The sequence below is a fragment of the Carcharodon carcharias genome, chromosome 11, assembly GCF_017639515.1.
Source record: "Carcharodon carcharias isolate sCarCar2 chromosome 11, sCarCar2.pri, whole genome shotgun sequence".
NCBI lineage: Eukaryota > Metazoa > Chordata > Chondrichthyes > Lamniformes > Lamnidae > Carcharodon > Carcharodon carcharias.
Window position 1 is genome coordinate 5392851 of NC_054477.1, and position 16352 is coordinate 5409202.

The window sequence follows — 16352 nt, forward strand, 5'->3', positions numbered from 1 at the left end:
TGGAAGGTTATTCTGACATCTTACCAAACCGTATTTACATAGCCACCATTAATGTAGAAAAATCCCAAGCTGCTTTAAACTAAATTATTTTCCATACCTTAGAACATTGGAAATTTAGTACTTGGACCTTTTTTACAATCTACTTATCTGTTATTCAATAAAAGCGTAATTAGGCAAAAATTGACACCAGATTAGAAGAGATATGGAGATATAACTAAAAGCTGAGTCAGCGAGCTGGACAGTTAGCTAGACAGTCTTGGTAATGGAAAAGGAGAGGGGAGCTCAGTTTGGGATCAAATAGGACGATGGCCTTATGAAAATGTGGTTCAGCCCATGACAGCAGCCACGGAGGTGAATGAATTCGTTGACAAGGGTGACGTTTGGGGCAGGGCAAGGAGATCCATACAGGAAGTAGAAGTTTCAGCCATCGCTGTAACCACAGCAGGCATCACAAACAAGCCAACTTCTATCTTCACCTGATCTCCTCACAAATGTATTTACAGCAAGGGTTAGTAAATATCAGAAAGTAGTTCAGAATCGGCATGCTATAAAAGACTACCGGTTCCATCGTTCGATTAAGAATGCAGTACCATCCTGCGTACAGCATGACAGTTTGCAGATTACAAGGAAAACCCAACCGAGGGACACTCACGTAGTAAACAGGGAACTAAAACTGACACAGTGCTTTCATTTTAGACAGCCTCATTTGTGCTCTACTTGCCTCTCTGTTCCTGTTTAAAAAAATGTATAGCAAAAAAGGTGACATTGTCAAAGGCTCCTTCACACAGATTACATGAAATTCCTAATGTGAGACTCCACTCATTAACTTCCCCCACCCCTTCCTATTTCAGCACTGACAGCAACCACACTGAACTATTAGATGAGATGGATTAAATGGCTGATCCCAATTCACGCCAACAGTAGGCGAAAACTACCTTCATCAGTAAAGTCAACAGGGTCCACCATTGTTACTAGCTAAATCACTGACCTGAGCACTGAGCTATCTCCTCCCCTTGGGCCGACATGGTTCATTCCCCTCACTCCTCCACTCCCAACATCTCAGAAAGCCCGCAGCCAGGAAGTCAAAGGAATGCTGACAAGACATGAACAGAAGCACTAACTTTTAATTTCTTGATTCTACTTTTGGATACTTCATGGTTTCTACCATTCCTGCCAACTGTCACCCAGATTTCATCCACAATGGCGGGAATGGTAGAAACCATGAAGTATCCAAAAGTAGAATCAAGAAATTAAAAGTTAGTGCTTCTGTTCATGTCTTGTCACGCAAAACGTCAAACAGATCAATAGCAAATTTTGTTCTTCTGCCAAAGGCCTGGAAGTCACTGACCTGTCACTTTCTGGGGCCCATATGTAGAGGACAGGAACTACGCACACTACACAACCAGAAATCTACTGGTGTAAGTGTAATATTTGCAAGCAGTGTAGTGAAACTAATAAATTAAATAAGCTAAGCAAAACTGTGTGCATACAGAATGTCAACCAACAACAATCAAATGTACAGACACTGTTATTCCACTCCAAACATATCTCCTCTCTTAGTACCAGTACTTAGTTCTGCTCAGAGACGGGGCTGATGGATAAGGCAGAGAGTGCTTGATTGCACTCTCCCCTCAGGTCAGCGTGTGACTGCCCTTGACGTCAAGGTAGCATGTGACCGAGTGTGGCAAAACTCAAGTGAGGGGGAAAACTCTCCACTGCTTGGAGTTACACCTAGCACAAAGGAAGATGGTCATGGTTGTTGGAGGTCAATCATCTCAGTTCCAGGACATCACTGCAGGAGTTCCTCAGGGTAGTGTCCTAGGCCCAACCATCTTCAGCTGCTTCATCAATGTCCTTCCTTCCATCATAAGGTCAGAAGTGGGGATGTTTAGTGATGATTACACAATGTTCAGTACCATTTGCGACTCCTCAGATACTGAAGCAGTCCTTGTCCAAATGCAGCAAGACCTGGCAACATCCAGACTTGGGCTGACAAGTGGAAAGTAACATTTGTGCCAGACAATAACCATCTCCAACAAGAGAGAATCTAACCATCGTCCTTTGGCATTCAATGGCATTACCGTCATGGAACCACCCATTACCAACATCCTGGGGGTTACCACTGACCAGATACTGAACTGAATTAGCCGTAAAAATACTGTGGCTACAAGAGGTCAGAGGTGAGGAATCCTGCAGCGAGTAACTCACATCCTGGCTCCCCAAAGCCTGCCCACTTAAGTCAGGAGTGCGATAGAATATTCTCCACTTGTCTGGATGAGTGCAGCTTCAAGAACACTCAAGAAGCTTGACACCATCCAGGATAATGCAGCACACTTAACTGGCACCCCATCCATAAACATTCAATCCCTCCACCACTAACGCAAGATGGCAGCAGCATGTACCATTTAAAAGATGCACTGCATGAACTCACCAAGGCTCTTTCGACAGCACCTTCCAATCCGACAACCACTGCCATCTAGAAGGACAAGGGCAGCAAACATATGGGAACACCACCACTTGGAGGGCTTTCCCCTCCAAGCCACTCACCATCCTGACTTAGAAACACATTGCCATTCCTTCACTGCTGCTGGGTCAAAATCCTGGAACTTGCTCCCTAACAGCACCGTGGGTGTACCTACACCACATGGACTACAACAGTTCAAAGAGGTAGCTCACCACCACTTTCTCAAGGGCAATTAGGGATGGGTAATAAATGCTGGCCTAGCTAGCGATGCTCACATCCCATGAATGAATTAAAAAACTCTACACTGGAACTTCTGCCCATAATATAGGCTGGCAACCCTCAGAGGTATTTCTGTAGATGGTACCATCCTTCAGTTGAGATATCAAACCAGCCCATTCAAGTGGATGTTAAAAGATCCTCTGGCACAATTCAAAAAGCAGAGTTTTCCAGTCCAAGTCAGCACTCCTCTCTCAACCAGTGCCATCACAAAAGAACAACTGCATCTTTTTGTTGATAAGAACACAGAATGATGACCACTTCAATGTACATAGCAGTCAATACATTCTAGAAGTAATTCACTACATCTCGGCAATGTAGGCTGCACAGCATGCTATGCAAATATTATTATTTCTTTACTATTCATTCAAAGCCTTGATCTTAATATTGCGTGACCAGCTACTGACTGGCTGGGTGGATGTATTAAGTACACAATGATCTCATGAGATCCATTTAATGTCCTGATACTGCTCAATGTTAGGATTTGCCCAGCACTTTTCTTCTGTCTTGAGGGGAGGGGGTGCCAGAATAACAAACATGGATCATGATTCATTCTTGATTCCATTACATCAAATTTCATTCAAAACCCTTTTCAATTGAAACCCACATATAAAATTGATCTCCCTCGCCAATTATTCAACACAGACCAGTTAAATTGTTTTGCATGAACAGGCTCCAACCAGCTTGGCAGATATGTGGCCACACAGAATTTGAAATTTCTCATCATTCACAAAGTCAGTTATTTAAATAACCACAACAATCCAGCAAAACCTAACACATCTTGCAAGTCGAGTGCTGAAAGAAGATTCTCCAATTAGAAGGAAAGAGAAAAGAGTTAGTTACCGGTGAGAACTTCAGTTGAAAATTATTGGACCAAGCGAATCAAAATGTTGAGAGCGCTGCAGGGGAAAACCAAACATGCTTCCCTTGATGTGACAAGATCTTGACGTGGTACGATTAGTATTGACGCTGCATCAGAACTTTTGAAAGTAAAGAGGAAACATTCATACAATCATGCCATAAGATCATAAGATGTAGAAACAGAAGTAGGCCATTCGGCCCATCAAGACTGCTCCTCCATTCAATGAGATCATGGCTGATCTGATAATCCTCAAATCCACTTACCTGCCTTTTACCCATCACCCACGAGGTCAACGTTCTTTACCACACTTCTACAAAGTATAAAATCATGAGTCTCACGAGGTGACCCATTCATTTGAGAGAAACAATGCAACCAAGCCCAAACAATGTGATTTCATCCTCATACTCCAGATCAAATCTCTCAATGGCCTTGCCATCTCCCTGCCTCTGTAACCACCTCCTGATCTACAACCCTCCAAGGGACATTTATCCAATTCTGGCCACTTGTGCATTCGGATTTACTTTTGCCATCGGTGGGCGTGCCTTCAGCTACCACGGCCCAAGCTTTGCAATTCCATCCACAAACCTTTCTCCAGTCTCCTCCTTTAAAGCTGTCCGGAAAACTTTTCTCTTTGACCAAGCTTTTGATCTCTTTATGTATCCAATTTTATTTGATAAGGCTCCTGTGAATCACCTTTCTGAATTAAAGGCACTATGTAAATATAATTGGTTGACATAAAAAACAGGACTTATTCCCCCTCCCGAACCAGGACTCTGTCGCTAACTGCAACAGCAACACCCAGATTCAGGTCAGGTGTTTAACACTGACCTGATCACTTCCTGACCCACATGGTCACACTTTGCATTTACCCACAAGCAATCAGGCGTGCAGATTTGACCTCCAGCAGTGTGAACCAGTGCTTGCTGCACCTATCTGGGCAGCAACCAAATCTACTACCAAAATGATGTCAACAGAAATGGTCAAGTCAAATAGAAAAAATTTGCACAAAAGTGCACCAAGGTTCAAAATAATTGTTCAGAATCCTCCTCCGCAAAAGGTGAATTAATCATCAGCTCACTGTTCTGTTGAATCACATTTAGATAACTAGACATTAAAACATTGCTTTGCTAATGCACCGATTACAACTCATCATCTGTGGCCAAATTTTTGGTCACTCACCTTGACATCTCATGCGGCTCGATGTCAAATATTTTGTTTGATAATCACTCCCATGGGATGTTTTGCGACATTAAAGCACTACATGAATGAAAGCTGATGTTGTCCAAGTCATCCTAAAGTACCACAAGGATCAGTCGTCACACCAATACTGCTCGTTTGTTTCAATACTTGAGATTGGGGTGGGGAGGTGCTGTGCAGGGAAATACTCACAATCCAAAAGGAACTGATGGTGCCAGACTTAATTTTTGCTACATTACACGGTGAGGATCAACATCCAGAACTGGGAATGATTCCAATCATAGTTCAACACAACAGCCAGTAGGAAATATTCAGAGTATAAAACATCCAAGTGTGTATTAGACACTGCACACTTCCTGCAAAGTGTGGAAAGGGTTATCCCACTAAAAAACCAGAAATGTTTGAGTTTTCTTTTAAAGTTTATGAGCCCTAGGATCTTACAGCACAAAAGGCGGCCATTCGGCCCATCGTACCTGTGCTGGCTCTCTGAAATGCCTATCCAATTCAGTCTCATAACCCGACTCTTTCCCCATTGCCCTGTAATTTTTGCTCCTTCAAGTATTTAACCAATTTCCTTTTGAAAGTTACGACTGAATCTGCTTCCACCACCCTTTCGGGCAGTGCATTCCAGATCACAACAACTTGTTGCTTAATGAAAATTTTCATCTCACCTCTGCAACTCTAACTAATTTTCTTAAATCTGAGCCCTCCTCATTACTGACTATCTTGCCAGTGGAAAGTTTTTCCTAATTTACTCGCTCAAAACCCCTCAGTCACCATCTGAAAGGCTTCTTTCAACAAAGATATTTACATCACATTGACCACCCAAAAATAGTGTTTCTCCTTCATAGGTCTGTTTTCTGGTCAGAAACATTCATCCTCCAATACCAGTGCAGGTGAAAACAGCCACTCCTTCGCATTGAAATGCAACAATCTGTGACACAGATCAGAATGTGTCACAACCTATAAATAAATTTCAAATAAAATTCTCACTGTCCTCCTGACAATATCAGGACTATATCCTTTATAAGTTCACCTGTAATGAGACATGAGTTGTAAATAAAACAGTAGTCCTCTCCCTTGACTCCAACTTCACCTTTCCTGAAAGCAGTGGCCTGGAACGGTATAATCCTACAGAGGCTAGCATGCCCCACTCCCCACCCTAACACAACCCCTGCAGGTACCTAAACCACCTACACAGATTAGAAAGTCGCTTTCAGCAAGATTTCAGCCACAGGTTAGTGGATATCTATCTTCTTTCTCAATCAGAAAGTTATGGGTTCAAGTCACAGGCAAGAGGCACAAACTGTCAGCATGGTTAACAGTCCCAGTACAGTAAGGAGGGGGTGCCGCACGCCCAGAGCCCCCGTATGCCCAGAGGGTCAGTACTGTAGGAGTGCTGCACTGTCTGATGGTCAGTATCAAGGGAGCACTGTACTGTCGAAGGTGCTATCTTTTAGCAATGGATAAAAGTATCTTCAACCTTGAAATTGCGAACACCCAACAATCAAACCAATCTAGTGTATTAATAATCTCATTTGGATCACAGATGACATTGACGCTCAAACACCGACATCAAAAACATCCCAAAGCAAACACATCAGTTCACATTAGCAGTCTCAAAAGAAGCTCCCACAACACACAATGTAGTCAGTGCCCGGACATCTCTGAAGTTTCATTCTGCTTAGATGGAATTGAGCTCCTAAATCCTACCAAACTAACAGTTGAGATTGTTGTACATGCAAGGGGAAAAATAAAATGTTTTTAGCTTTAATGTCTCTCAAAGTGTCAGCAAGAGACCAAAACTAGGGAGCTGAAAAATAAGGGGTCTCCCATTTAAGGAGATGAAGGTCTGAGTGTCGTAAATCTGTGGAACCCTCTTCCCCAGAGAGTGGTGGAGGCAGGGTCATTGAATATTAATACGGCAAAGGAAGATAGATTCTCGATTGATAAGGGAATGAAACGGTATTGAGGGGTAGGAAGGAAAGTGGAGTTAAGGCCACAATCTGATCAGCCACAATCTTATCAAATAGCAGAGTAGGCTTGAGAGGCCAAACAGCCCACTTCTGCTCCTGTTCTTATGTGAATCTACTGAAGATTTTAAAAAACTGCCATACCAAATTGATGAAGCAGTGACAGAGAAAGAAAAAGAAAAACTGACATTGCTTGCTTGCTTGTGTGCTCATTTACTCAGGTATTGATCCTTGCCAGACCAGTCTTGTCCAATTTGAAGCAATTAAAAAGAGTAGGTGCTCTTGGTCAATGCATCCATTACAAAATGCAAACATGATTAGGAGACCAAGTATTCTATGCAAAAGATCTTCGGTAAATATACATCCTGTTTCCCATCATGCTTCCCTTGAGATTTCTAATTGAGAATGCTACAGAGGACTTCTCACTTCCAGTGACTACGAAAAAAAAACCACATCCATAGAGAAAAGAAACTGCACAAACCAGCGAGATAACTTGCCAGCTCAGTTCCCCCCCCCCCACCCCCCACCACAGGATGACAAAACTCAAACTTATTTTCTCTCTCCCAGGTCTACCATACTAAATATAAACATGTTGCGTGTGTACACACACAGACACACACATGCAAACATTTACTTTGCTAAAAAAAAAATACTGAGACAGTACCTAAAACAAAAAAAAACTGGCATTTCCTGAGAACTGAAGGGCAGGATCACTGAGAGGAAGGAGGTGGATTGAAACTACAACATATTTAGGGATACCTGGAGTCTCCTTGTGAAGGGAGGAATAAGGAACAATCAATCCAAAATCCCCAAAACTCAGGAGTGGTTAGGTTCAGAAGTTCTATAATATATATACATATATAAACATGTATACCTTGATACACACACATATATATATAAAATATAAATCTATACATATATCTACATAGAAATATACGGATATGAAACATATAGATATTATATATAAATGCATGTTTGAAGTTTACAAATGCAAAACAAGCCCCAATCGCATTTGCAAACTCTTAAAAAAGACATTCCGAAGTCGCAAGTGCCACTTAAAACCAAGAATCGCCTTTCGCCAACCCCCGCAAAAAGCTGCTTTAAACTTCGCACAGTCAAAACTTTTAAACTCAGGAGCAAGTTGCCGAACGCAGTCCACGAGCTGGCATCGACCAAGGAGGAGAAAGACAAACATCTCCTGACAAAAGACTCTGAAACTTCCACACTCGCTGCAACTTTGTGTGTGTGTGTGTGTGTGTGTGTTTGAAAAGAGGCTGGGGGGATACTCACAGGACACACAGGGCATAGGCCCCGCTCACACTCTCGCTGTCTCGCACCAAGAAGCTGCCGTCCCTGCCCGCCCGGGCCAGCAGCTCCTCGGCCGCCGCTCGGCTCAGGTCCCGGTGATACCACAGAGCGGGGCTGGGACAGCCGCCCGCCATCTCCCCACCCACCAGCTCCCTCACAAGGCCGGGGGGTGGGGGGGGGGGGGGGGGGGGGGGGGGTGGGGGAAGAGGGCAGGCTGAGCAGACCGGACCGGACCGGACTGGACTGGACTGGACTACACAGGACAGGACAGGACAGGCACACACACCCGGTTCCCCGGCCGCTCCGAGCGGACAATCACCTCACAAGGCGCTCGAGCCGTGAGCGCGCACATCTGACAGGGCGGGGCACCCGCACGCGGAGAGGAGGGAGGTTGTTGGTGGGGGGGAGGGGGGGGGGTAAGGGGGTAAGGGGGCGGGGCTGCGACAAGGGCGCCCTCCGATTGGCCAACCCCGCCAATGCTTCGGTGAGGGGGGGGGGGGGGTGTCCATCAGCGCGTGGACGTCGCCGCGGGCGTTGGGGGGGGGGGGGCGGGGGGGGGGTACGGCTGCTGGAGTGCAGGGGGCGGGGCTGCAGTGTAGGGGCGGGGCTGGAATGTAAAAGGAGGACCGGGAGTAGAGATGAGGAGGGGGGGGCGGAGGCTGGAGTTTGGAGGGCGGGGCAAGGCAATGGAGGGACCGGGGCTAGAATGTACGGGGCGGGACAGGGGAAATATAAGCAGACGGGGCTGGAGTTTAGGAGGCGGGGCTCGAGTGTAGGGCGGAGCTGAAGTGTGTGGGGCGGGGCTGGAGAGTGTAGGGGCGGGGCTGGAGAGTGTAGGGGCGGGACTGGAGAGTGTAGGGGCGGGGCTGGAGAGTGTAGGGGCGGAACTGGAGAGTGTAGGGGCGGGGCTGGAGAGTGTAGGGGCGGGGCTGGAGAGTGTAGGGGCGGGGCTGGAGAGTGTAGGGGCGGGGCTGGAGAGTGTAGGGGCGGGACCAGTGTACGTAAGGGGCGGGTTGTAGTGTGTAGGGGCGTGGCTGGAGTGTCTTGGCCTTAGGCGTTTAGGAGCAGGGATGGTGAGTGCAGGGGCAAAACAAAAACAGAATTACCTGGAAAAACTCAGCAGGTCTGGCAGCATCGGCGGAGAAGAAAAGAGTTGACGTTTCGAGTCCTCATGACCCTTCGACAGAACTTGAGTTCGAGTCCAGGAAAGAGCTGGTCTGGCGTATTTGGGTGGGGATGGAGCTGAGCTATTTTCCACTGACAAGATGCTGATGGCAGTACAAAAAAGCTATCCCGTGTATCGCACAATTGAGCAAAGCCGAGTATGAATTTCAGTGCCAACACAATGCCAGGTACGTAGGGCAATACATCCCAATTGGCTGATCGACTCAAACAACATGTTTGTTCAGTTCTTTGTGATATGCAGACCATATTCAACCAGTTTACGCTCGCAAAACCCAGAGCAAAACATCTGCTGTTAGATGTGATTCTACAATTGGGCAGCACTTGCTGAACAACCCTAAGTGTGCTAATAGCTACACTAACAACCAATTGAAGATAATCAGTTGAGCTTGAAAAGTGGCTCATTTACACTTGCTGGAAGTGACATTCATTCATACACAGGAACTCATTCTCTGCAAATAAAAGAAATATGTTCAAGCCTTGCTCCTTCTTTGAATTATCCTGGAGATCGGGAAGCCTGTAGTTCCCCATTGCTTTCTCCATGGCAATGCCTTGCCCAATCAGAACCAACTTGCCAGCCAATCTACACTAGCATAAATTTGATAGTTTGAAATTTGGTATTCTTCTGTTTGTCCTGATGAATGAAAAACTTCGGCAACATGTTTCTCTTTTCAGCAATATTCATGTTATGTACTACCAAGCTAAGGCTAATGGAGTTCTGTTAAAGGTTTTCAAAATTATGAAACGTTTAGAGAAGATGGTATCTTACAGCATAGAAGCAGGCCAATTGGACCACCACTGATGTGCCAACACTTTGAAAAACTATCTACTTAGCCCCACTCCCCTGCTCTTACCTCATGGCCCTGCAGCTTTCTTTTTTTTCAAGTATTCTTCCAATTCTCTTTTGGAAGTTATGACTGAATCTGCTTCCACTGCCCTTCCAGGGAGCACATTACAGATCACAACAACTCGGTGTAAAAAAAAACTCCTCATTTCACCTCTGTTTCTTTTGTCAGTTTTCTTAAATCTGCGTCCTTTGATTATCGAGCCTCCTGCCACTAGAAAGGTTTTCCTTATTTATCAAAACTACTCATAATTTGCCACTCGTCATTTGGGAGTACAGAACATGAGTATTGCTGAAAAAAGGGACATGCTGTTCACGCTTTTCATCTTCCATTCATCAGGGAAGATTTGCCAGGTATGTAGACCATGCGTCTCAACAACTGGCAGATGATTTTGAACAGCCTGTCACTTCAGCTGTTCACAACAGGCAAAGTTCTGACCATACCCAACCAGCCCGTGCTTGCAAACATTAAAACATAGTGTTCAACATTAGATGTGATTCCAGGATTGGACAACACTTGCTAAACAATCTTGGTTATGCTAAGAATTACACCAACAAACAATTTAAGATTATCAGTCGGGCTCACAATGTGGCTTGCTTGCGCATGCTAGAAGCTGCATATATTCACACAAAGGGCTCTGCAGACGGAAGGAGCGTGTCCATGCATCATATCTTTTTCAACTAAACAAAAGATTGGGGAAACAGTCATTCCCTGGTTCATTCCCCATTGCAATGCCTTGACCAATCAGAGTTCACCTGCCTGATTTCAATTTAAACAAAAGCATGGCAGTTAACTGTTCTCTGGTGCATTCTCCATGACAATGCCTCTACCAATCAGAGCCGACTTGCCAACCAATCAGCACCCTCTTCTCATTCAGTATAAATTGTTGGTTACTTTGTTACGATCCCCAGCTGAGGTTACCCCCGAGCAAGCCTGATCCAAGAGTGGAACCCAGCTTGATAAGATCCTAACTTTTAATTGCCTGTTTAGATATGTGGAGAGGGGCTACTGAACAGAGTCACCAGAGTCAGCTAATGAACTTTTAACAAAAGAATAAAACATTTATTAAACAAAAAAGGATTAACTACATTACAATACTCCTTCATCTACAACTGTACTTTTACAGATATATACAGATTTGTAAGGATAACGCAAGTTACAAAAGCTACCTTATAACCTAATGTTCACAGTAAGTACGCAGTCTATGTAAACCATTAGGCACCCTGTGGTCAGACACCACACTCTGAAACCAAGTGACAGATGCCACCTCAACTAGATGCTACGGATCTCTCCTCAATTCCCCCCAGACGCTTGTCACACCATGAGCCGAGCAGTCTCACTGAACTCCATCTTTCACACAAGGGTTTCCAATCCCCACTCTCAAAGAATTCACTTTGGAATCTTCTCCCAAATCAATGTTTCCTCACAGATGCCTTGTGCAAGGGTTCACCTCCAGGTTTTGGAACTCTCCTTCCAACATTCCTCTCCCTGGGTCACCATGCACTCAAGCTGTCTTCCACGCACTCTCTCTCACTGACTCAGCTGTCAACAGTACCACAGCTTCACATGCCCATACTAAAAAGTTACAGACCTTCAGCCGTCTCTTTGAACCTTCTTTCCTCTTGCAAGCTGTTCTCACTTTAAATCTGCCTTTTGCAACTTTTGTCTCTAAATCTGAAGCTTGGGGCCTTTCTGCCCCTCACCCTTAACTTCACTTAACAGACCTTTCCCATGTTACTGTCCTTCCTTTGACTAGAAGGTCTGCTTGGGACTTTCCCCTGTTTCACTGACCTGGAATTTGGGGTCTTTTCTTTAGCTTGGGTCTGGCTATCTCACTCCTTTGCTCCAGTCTCTCTTGGCAGCTACTCTCAAACCCAACTGAACTCAAACAGCTTCCAAAATCAAACTGCTGTTTTGCTTCTTCTGTGTGTGTCTCTGGGAGGGTCCTGTCTCTCTGGACCCCTGTTGGTAGGCAACAGCCCTGTTTTTTTCTACTCTTGTTTGCTCAACTTAGTTTCAGTTGTAAAATTGTAATTAGAAATGCAAGCACCTTTTAAAGTGAAACTAAAACTCAACTTGACCTCTTTTTTAAAACACAAATATAGGAATACAAATCAAACTTAAACTTTAAAGCTAAAACTCATTCTTAACACCCACAAATACAAATATATCTTACTTAAGCTGTCTCTATTTCCTAACGTATTGCCTTTGGAGAAAAGAAAGCTTCACAACAGTATCCCATTAATACCTCTAATCAATACTTTTCCCTTCATAAAACTACCCAGAACACAAATTGTTTCATCAGCCACCATCAATGATTGTTCTGCCCCTGTATCTCTCAAAATTTTAATCTGTTTAATCTATTTTGTTGACACTCCCTTTGACACAATACTCTCTGTTAGCCTAACATCCTTCACCAGTAATCCAAGAAGAATTCTCTGGACTATCCTGGCCCTCCATCTGCCTCACACAAACTTAACATCATAAATCTCTAACAATGGCTTATTACATACTATACAAATAAATTTTCCATTTTGTTTCACAATTACAGATGTTATATCATACAATTACAAAAAATGTACTTAAACAATGTCTATAAATGCAACCAGATTAGCAGAATTTGCACATCATGTGTTATCATAACTCAACTCTTATGTTTCTTTTTCTTCTTATTCCTAGCCTTTAACTCAGCAAAGAATGGTTCATTTAAGTCTACAGCTCAATCACCCTTTTCGTTAGCTGTAGGCATAATTCCATGCTGAAGATTATTTTCTAAACTCAAATGTGGTAAATTTTCATTTCGACTTAACAGAGTCAAAATGGCATTTTTGTGAGTTAACATCTCATTTTTTTCTCTGGTCAAAGTCTCTTTTTGCTGTTTCAAGGATGTTGCTGAGATGCTTTTTATGTTCACACAAAAGCATTTCATATTCCTGCTTGGTTTGATCTTTAAACTTTTTATGATATTGTTGTCTCTCTGGATCCCATTTCGAACGGATATTTTCCACTTCTCTGAGCAAAGCCAATTATATTCTCCCTGTGGAGCTTCATAGTTCATTTCAACCTTTCAATTCTTTTACATGACCCATGAACTATATCATTCCACTCCTTTGCAGATTTTGAATGGTCTTTTACAAACTGTCCACTTGCCTGGATTCCAACTGCTGTATTTTATACATTAGCACCAGCAAGCTTGTGAAAATCAATGTCTCTGGTCATTGCTTGAAAGAGTCATTTTGTACTTTCAATTCTTTTTGTTGGCAATTCTTGATTTCCAATTCTGTGGGCACATCAGCTTTTTTCACATTATTCATTACTGAAGTTGATAAATCAGTAATTTTACTTGGATCAGTTCTTTGCTCAAATGGACCACAATCCAGCAAAGAGTTTTTATTCACACGAACAACTTTCAAACTGTGACACTCCTCTTTCCTTTCATCCAGTTTGCATGGAAGTTCAAGAATCTCATTACTCTTTTCACGACAAAGTTCTAACAGTTCGTTAGTTTTAGTTTTTAAATCTGCATTCAACCAATTATTCTGATTTACCAACAATTCATTGTCTAGTTCAAGGCATTTTCTCTAATGTTTCATAGCAACTATTGATGCTTGAAGTTCATCCAGTTTTAACCGAAGATTGACCTTCATTAAGTTTGTTTCTACAAGCTTATCATTTAGACATTTCAAGTGCTCAGTCAAATGTTCTACTTTCTGTGACTGATTCTCAATTGTTCTCACCGATCATCTTCTTTCATTAGCAAACTCCTCTTTTCTCTGCATTAATCAGGTTTTCCTTCAATTGCTTGTTATCTGCAATAAGCCTTTCATTTTTGGCCACATTAGTTTTCTGAAGATGGTTAAGGTAAACATGATCAATCACCTGCTGCAATACAGTCAGTGCCACATTCCTGTCTCCTCTAGCCAAGTCATTACCCAGAATAAAATCCACTCCTTCAATCGGTGATTTAGGACTAATTCCCACCATAACAATTCTATTTACCAAGTGATTTTGTAAGTTGACTTTACACAAAGAAACAGACTCATAAATCCCATTAATACCTCTAATGAATACTTTTCCCTTCATAAAACTACCCAGAACACAAATTGTTTCATCAGCCACCATCAATGATTGTTCTGCCCCTGTATCTCTCAAAATTTTAATCTGTTTAATCTATTTTGTTGACACTCTCTTTGACACAACACCCTCTGTTGGCCTAAATTCCCTCACCAGTAATCCAAGAAGAATTCTCTGGACTATCCTGAATCATTTCCCCTTTTCCTGTATGTTCTGAGGGAACACATTTCACCTGTACCATTACTACAGTTTTAACAACCATGTCTTTTTCTAATGCAACCTTTCCTAAGGATACCTTTGGTATTCCTACTACTGCAATAGGTCTACCATTTAACCTCCAGCAATCTGCCCTAACATGTCCCACCTTGTTACAATGAAAACACTTAGGCATTCAACCCTCAGCACCTTCCTTTCTAGTCTGAGGAGAAATTTCCTGAGAATTCCCAGCTGTCCCTTCTCTTCTCTGGCTCCTTGCCTTCCTTTCACCTTCTCATCTTCTGTCCTTCTTGGGTTTATGGGGCTGACAGAAAAAGGGTTTAAATTTATGGACCAGCTCATAATCGTCAGCCATAATCATCTGCCATCTCCACTGTCTGTCTTGCTGTTTTAACCTGCTGGTCTTCAGCATGGGTTCTAACTACAGAAGGAAGTGAATCTTTAAATTCTTCCAAGAGAATTATTTCCCTAAGAGCTTCATGCCCATATCCAATGGTCAAAATTACTTCACTTTACCCTCTCAAATTCAATATAGGTCTGCCCAGGCTGTTTCCTATTCCAAAATTTCTGCCTATATGTCTCAGGGATTAACTCATATGTACTCAGAATAGCCTTTTTCACTACATCATAATCCACCAACACCCCTCCTGACAGCGACACATAAACCTCATGAGCTCCACCTACCAACCCAGCCTCTAAAAGTAATGTCCAGATTTCTTTTGGTTACTTAATTTGCTTAGCCACCTTGTCAAGCAAAATAAAGAATGCCTCGTCATCCCTTTCCTCAAATTTTGGAAGAGCTTGAACAAACTTAAACATCTCACCACTAGGTTTTAGGTTGAAGGTTTTTTCATCATCAGAACCTTGCTCAGCATCTGAGATCTCTTTTTTAAGGTCCTGCTTTTTAAGCTGGTATTCCCTTTCTCATTCCTTCTCTCTTTCCCCCTTTGCTAACTTCTCCCTCTGGAGGTCGAGTTTTCAAATTTCCATTTCTCTTTGAAATACTCTCTCTTTGTCCTTTTCTTTTTCTTTGGCCTCTAGTTCAAGTGATTTCAGTTCCTTTGCTTGTTCAAGTTGAAGCTTCTTCATTTCTAACTGAAGCCTCACTACCTCCAGCTGTGACTCACCCTCTAGAGAACATGTTTCCCCTCCAGTTTTAAGTGTTGTACTATTATCTCAACTACATCTGCTTTCCTCACCCTTTTGGGTGATTCTAACTCCAAACTGTCCGCCAAGTCCATTAGCTTACTCTTGCTTAATTTCCGTAAACCAGCCTTAGCAACTTTCAAAGCCATTTCGAATTCCAACCCATATACCACACAGCAACTCCAATTCCTGTGTCCAGTACCTCTGTACCTCCATGTGCTCATCTTATAAGGATGCACAGATTCCACCAATGTTCAAGGATTTCCAATCCCACTTTATAATGATAATCCCAGACCAATGGGTATTCTGTGTCCAATCACCCACTGTCCACCTTTCAAATCCCACAACAGCCCCCACTTTCTTGTGATCCCCAGCTGAGGTTTCACTTGGACAAGCCAGTGGAACCCAGCTTGATAGATCCTAACTTTTAACTGTTTGTTTAAATATGTGGAGAGAGGCTACTGAACAAGTGTCACCAGAGTCAGCTAATAAATTTTTAATAAAAAACATAAAACATTTATTAAACAAGAAAAGGTGAACTATATTAAATACTCCTTCGCCCACAACTATACCTTTACATATGTATAGAGATTTGTAAGGATAACACAAGTTACAAAGCTATCTTATACTCTAATGTTCACAGTATGTACACAGTCCATGTAAGCCTATGGCACCCTGAGGTCAGACACACCAGACTCTGAAACCAAGTGACATATGCCACCTCAACCAGATGCTATGGTTTCCTCAACTCCCCCTGGACGTTTGTCACACCATGAGCCAACCAGTCTCACTGAACTCCATCTTTCACA

At 43.1% G+C, this 16352-nt stretch overlaps 1 protein-coding gene across 1 annotated transcript in view; it reads right to left on the minus strand.

Annotated features, from left to right (window-relative positions):
- The window catches only part of inppl1a (inositol polyphosphate phosphatase-like 1a), a 209712-nt gene extending 201459 nt beyond the window's left edge, over positions 1-8253 (minus strand). The window contains exon 1 of the mRNA XM_041198873.1: positions 8063-8253. Within this exon, the coding sequence (XP_041054807.1) occupies positions 8063-8214 (152 nt within the window). The 5' untranslated portion in view covers positions 8215-8253. The remainder of the gene's footprint in view (positions 1-8062) is intronic.
- Positions 8254-16352: the final 8099 nt, after the last annotated feature.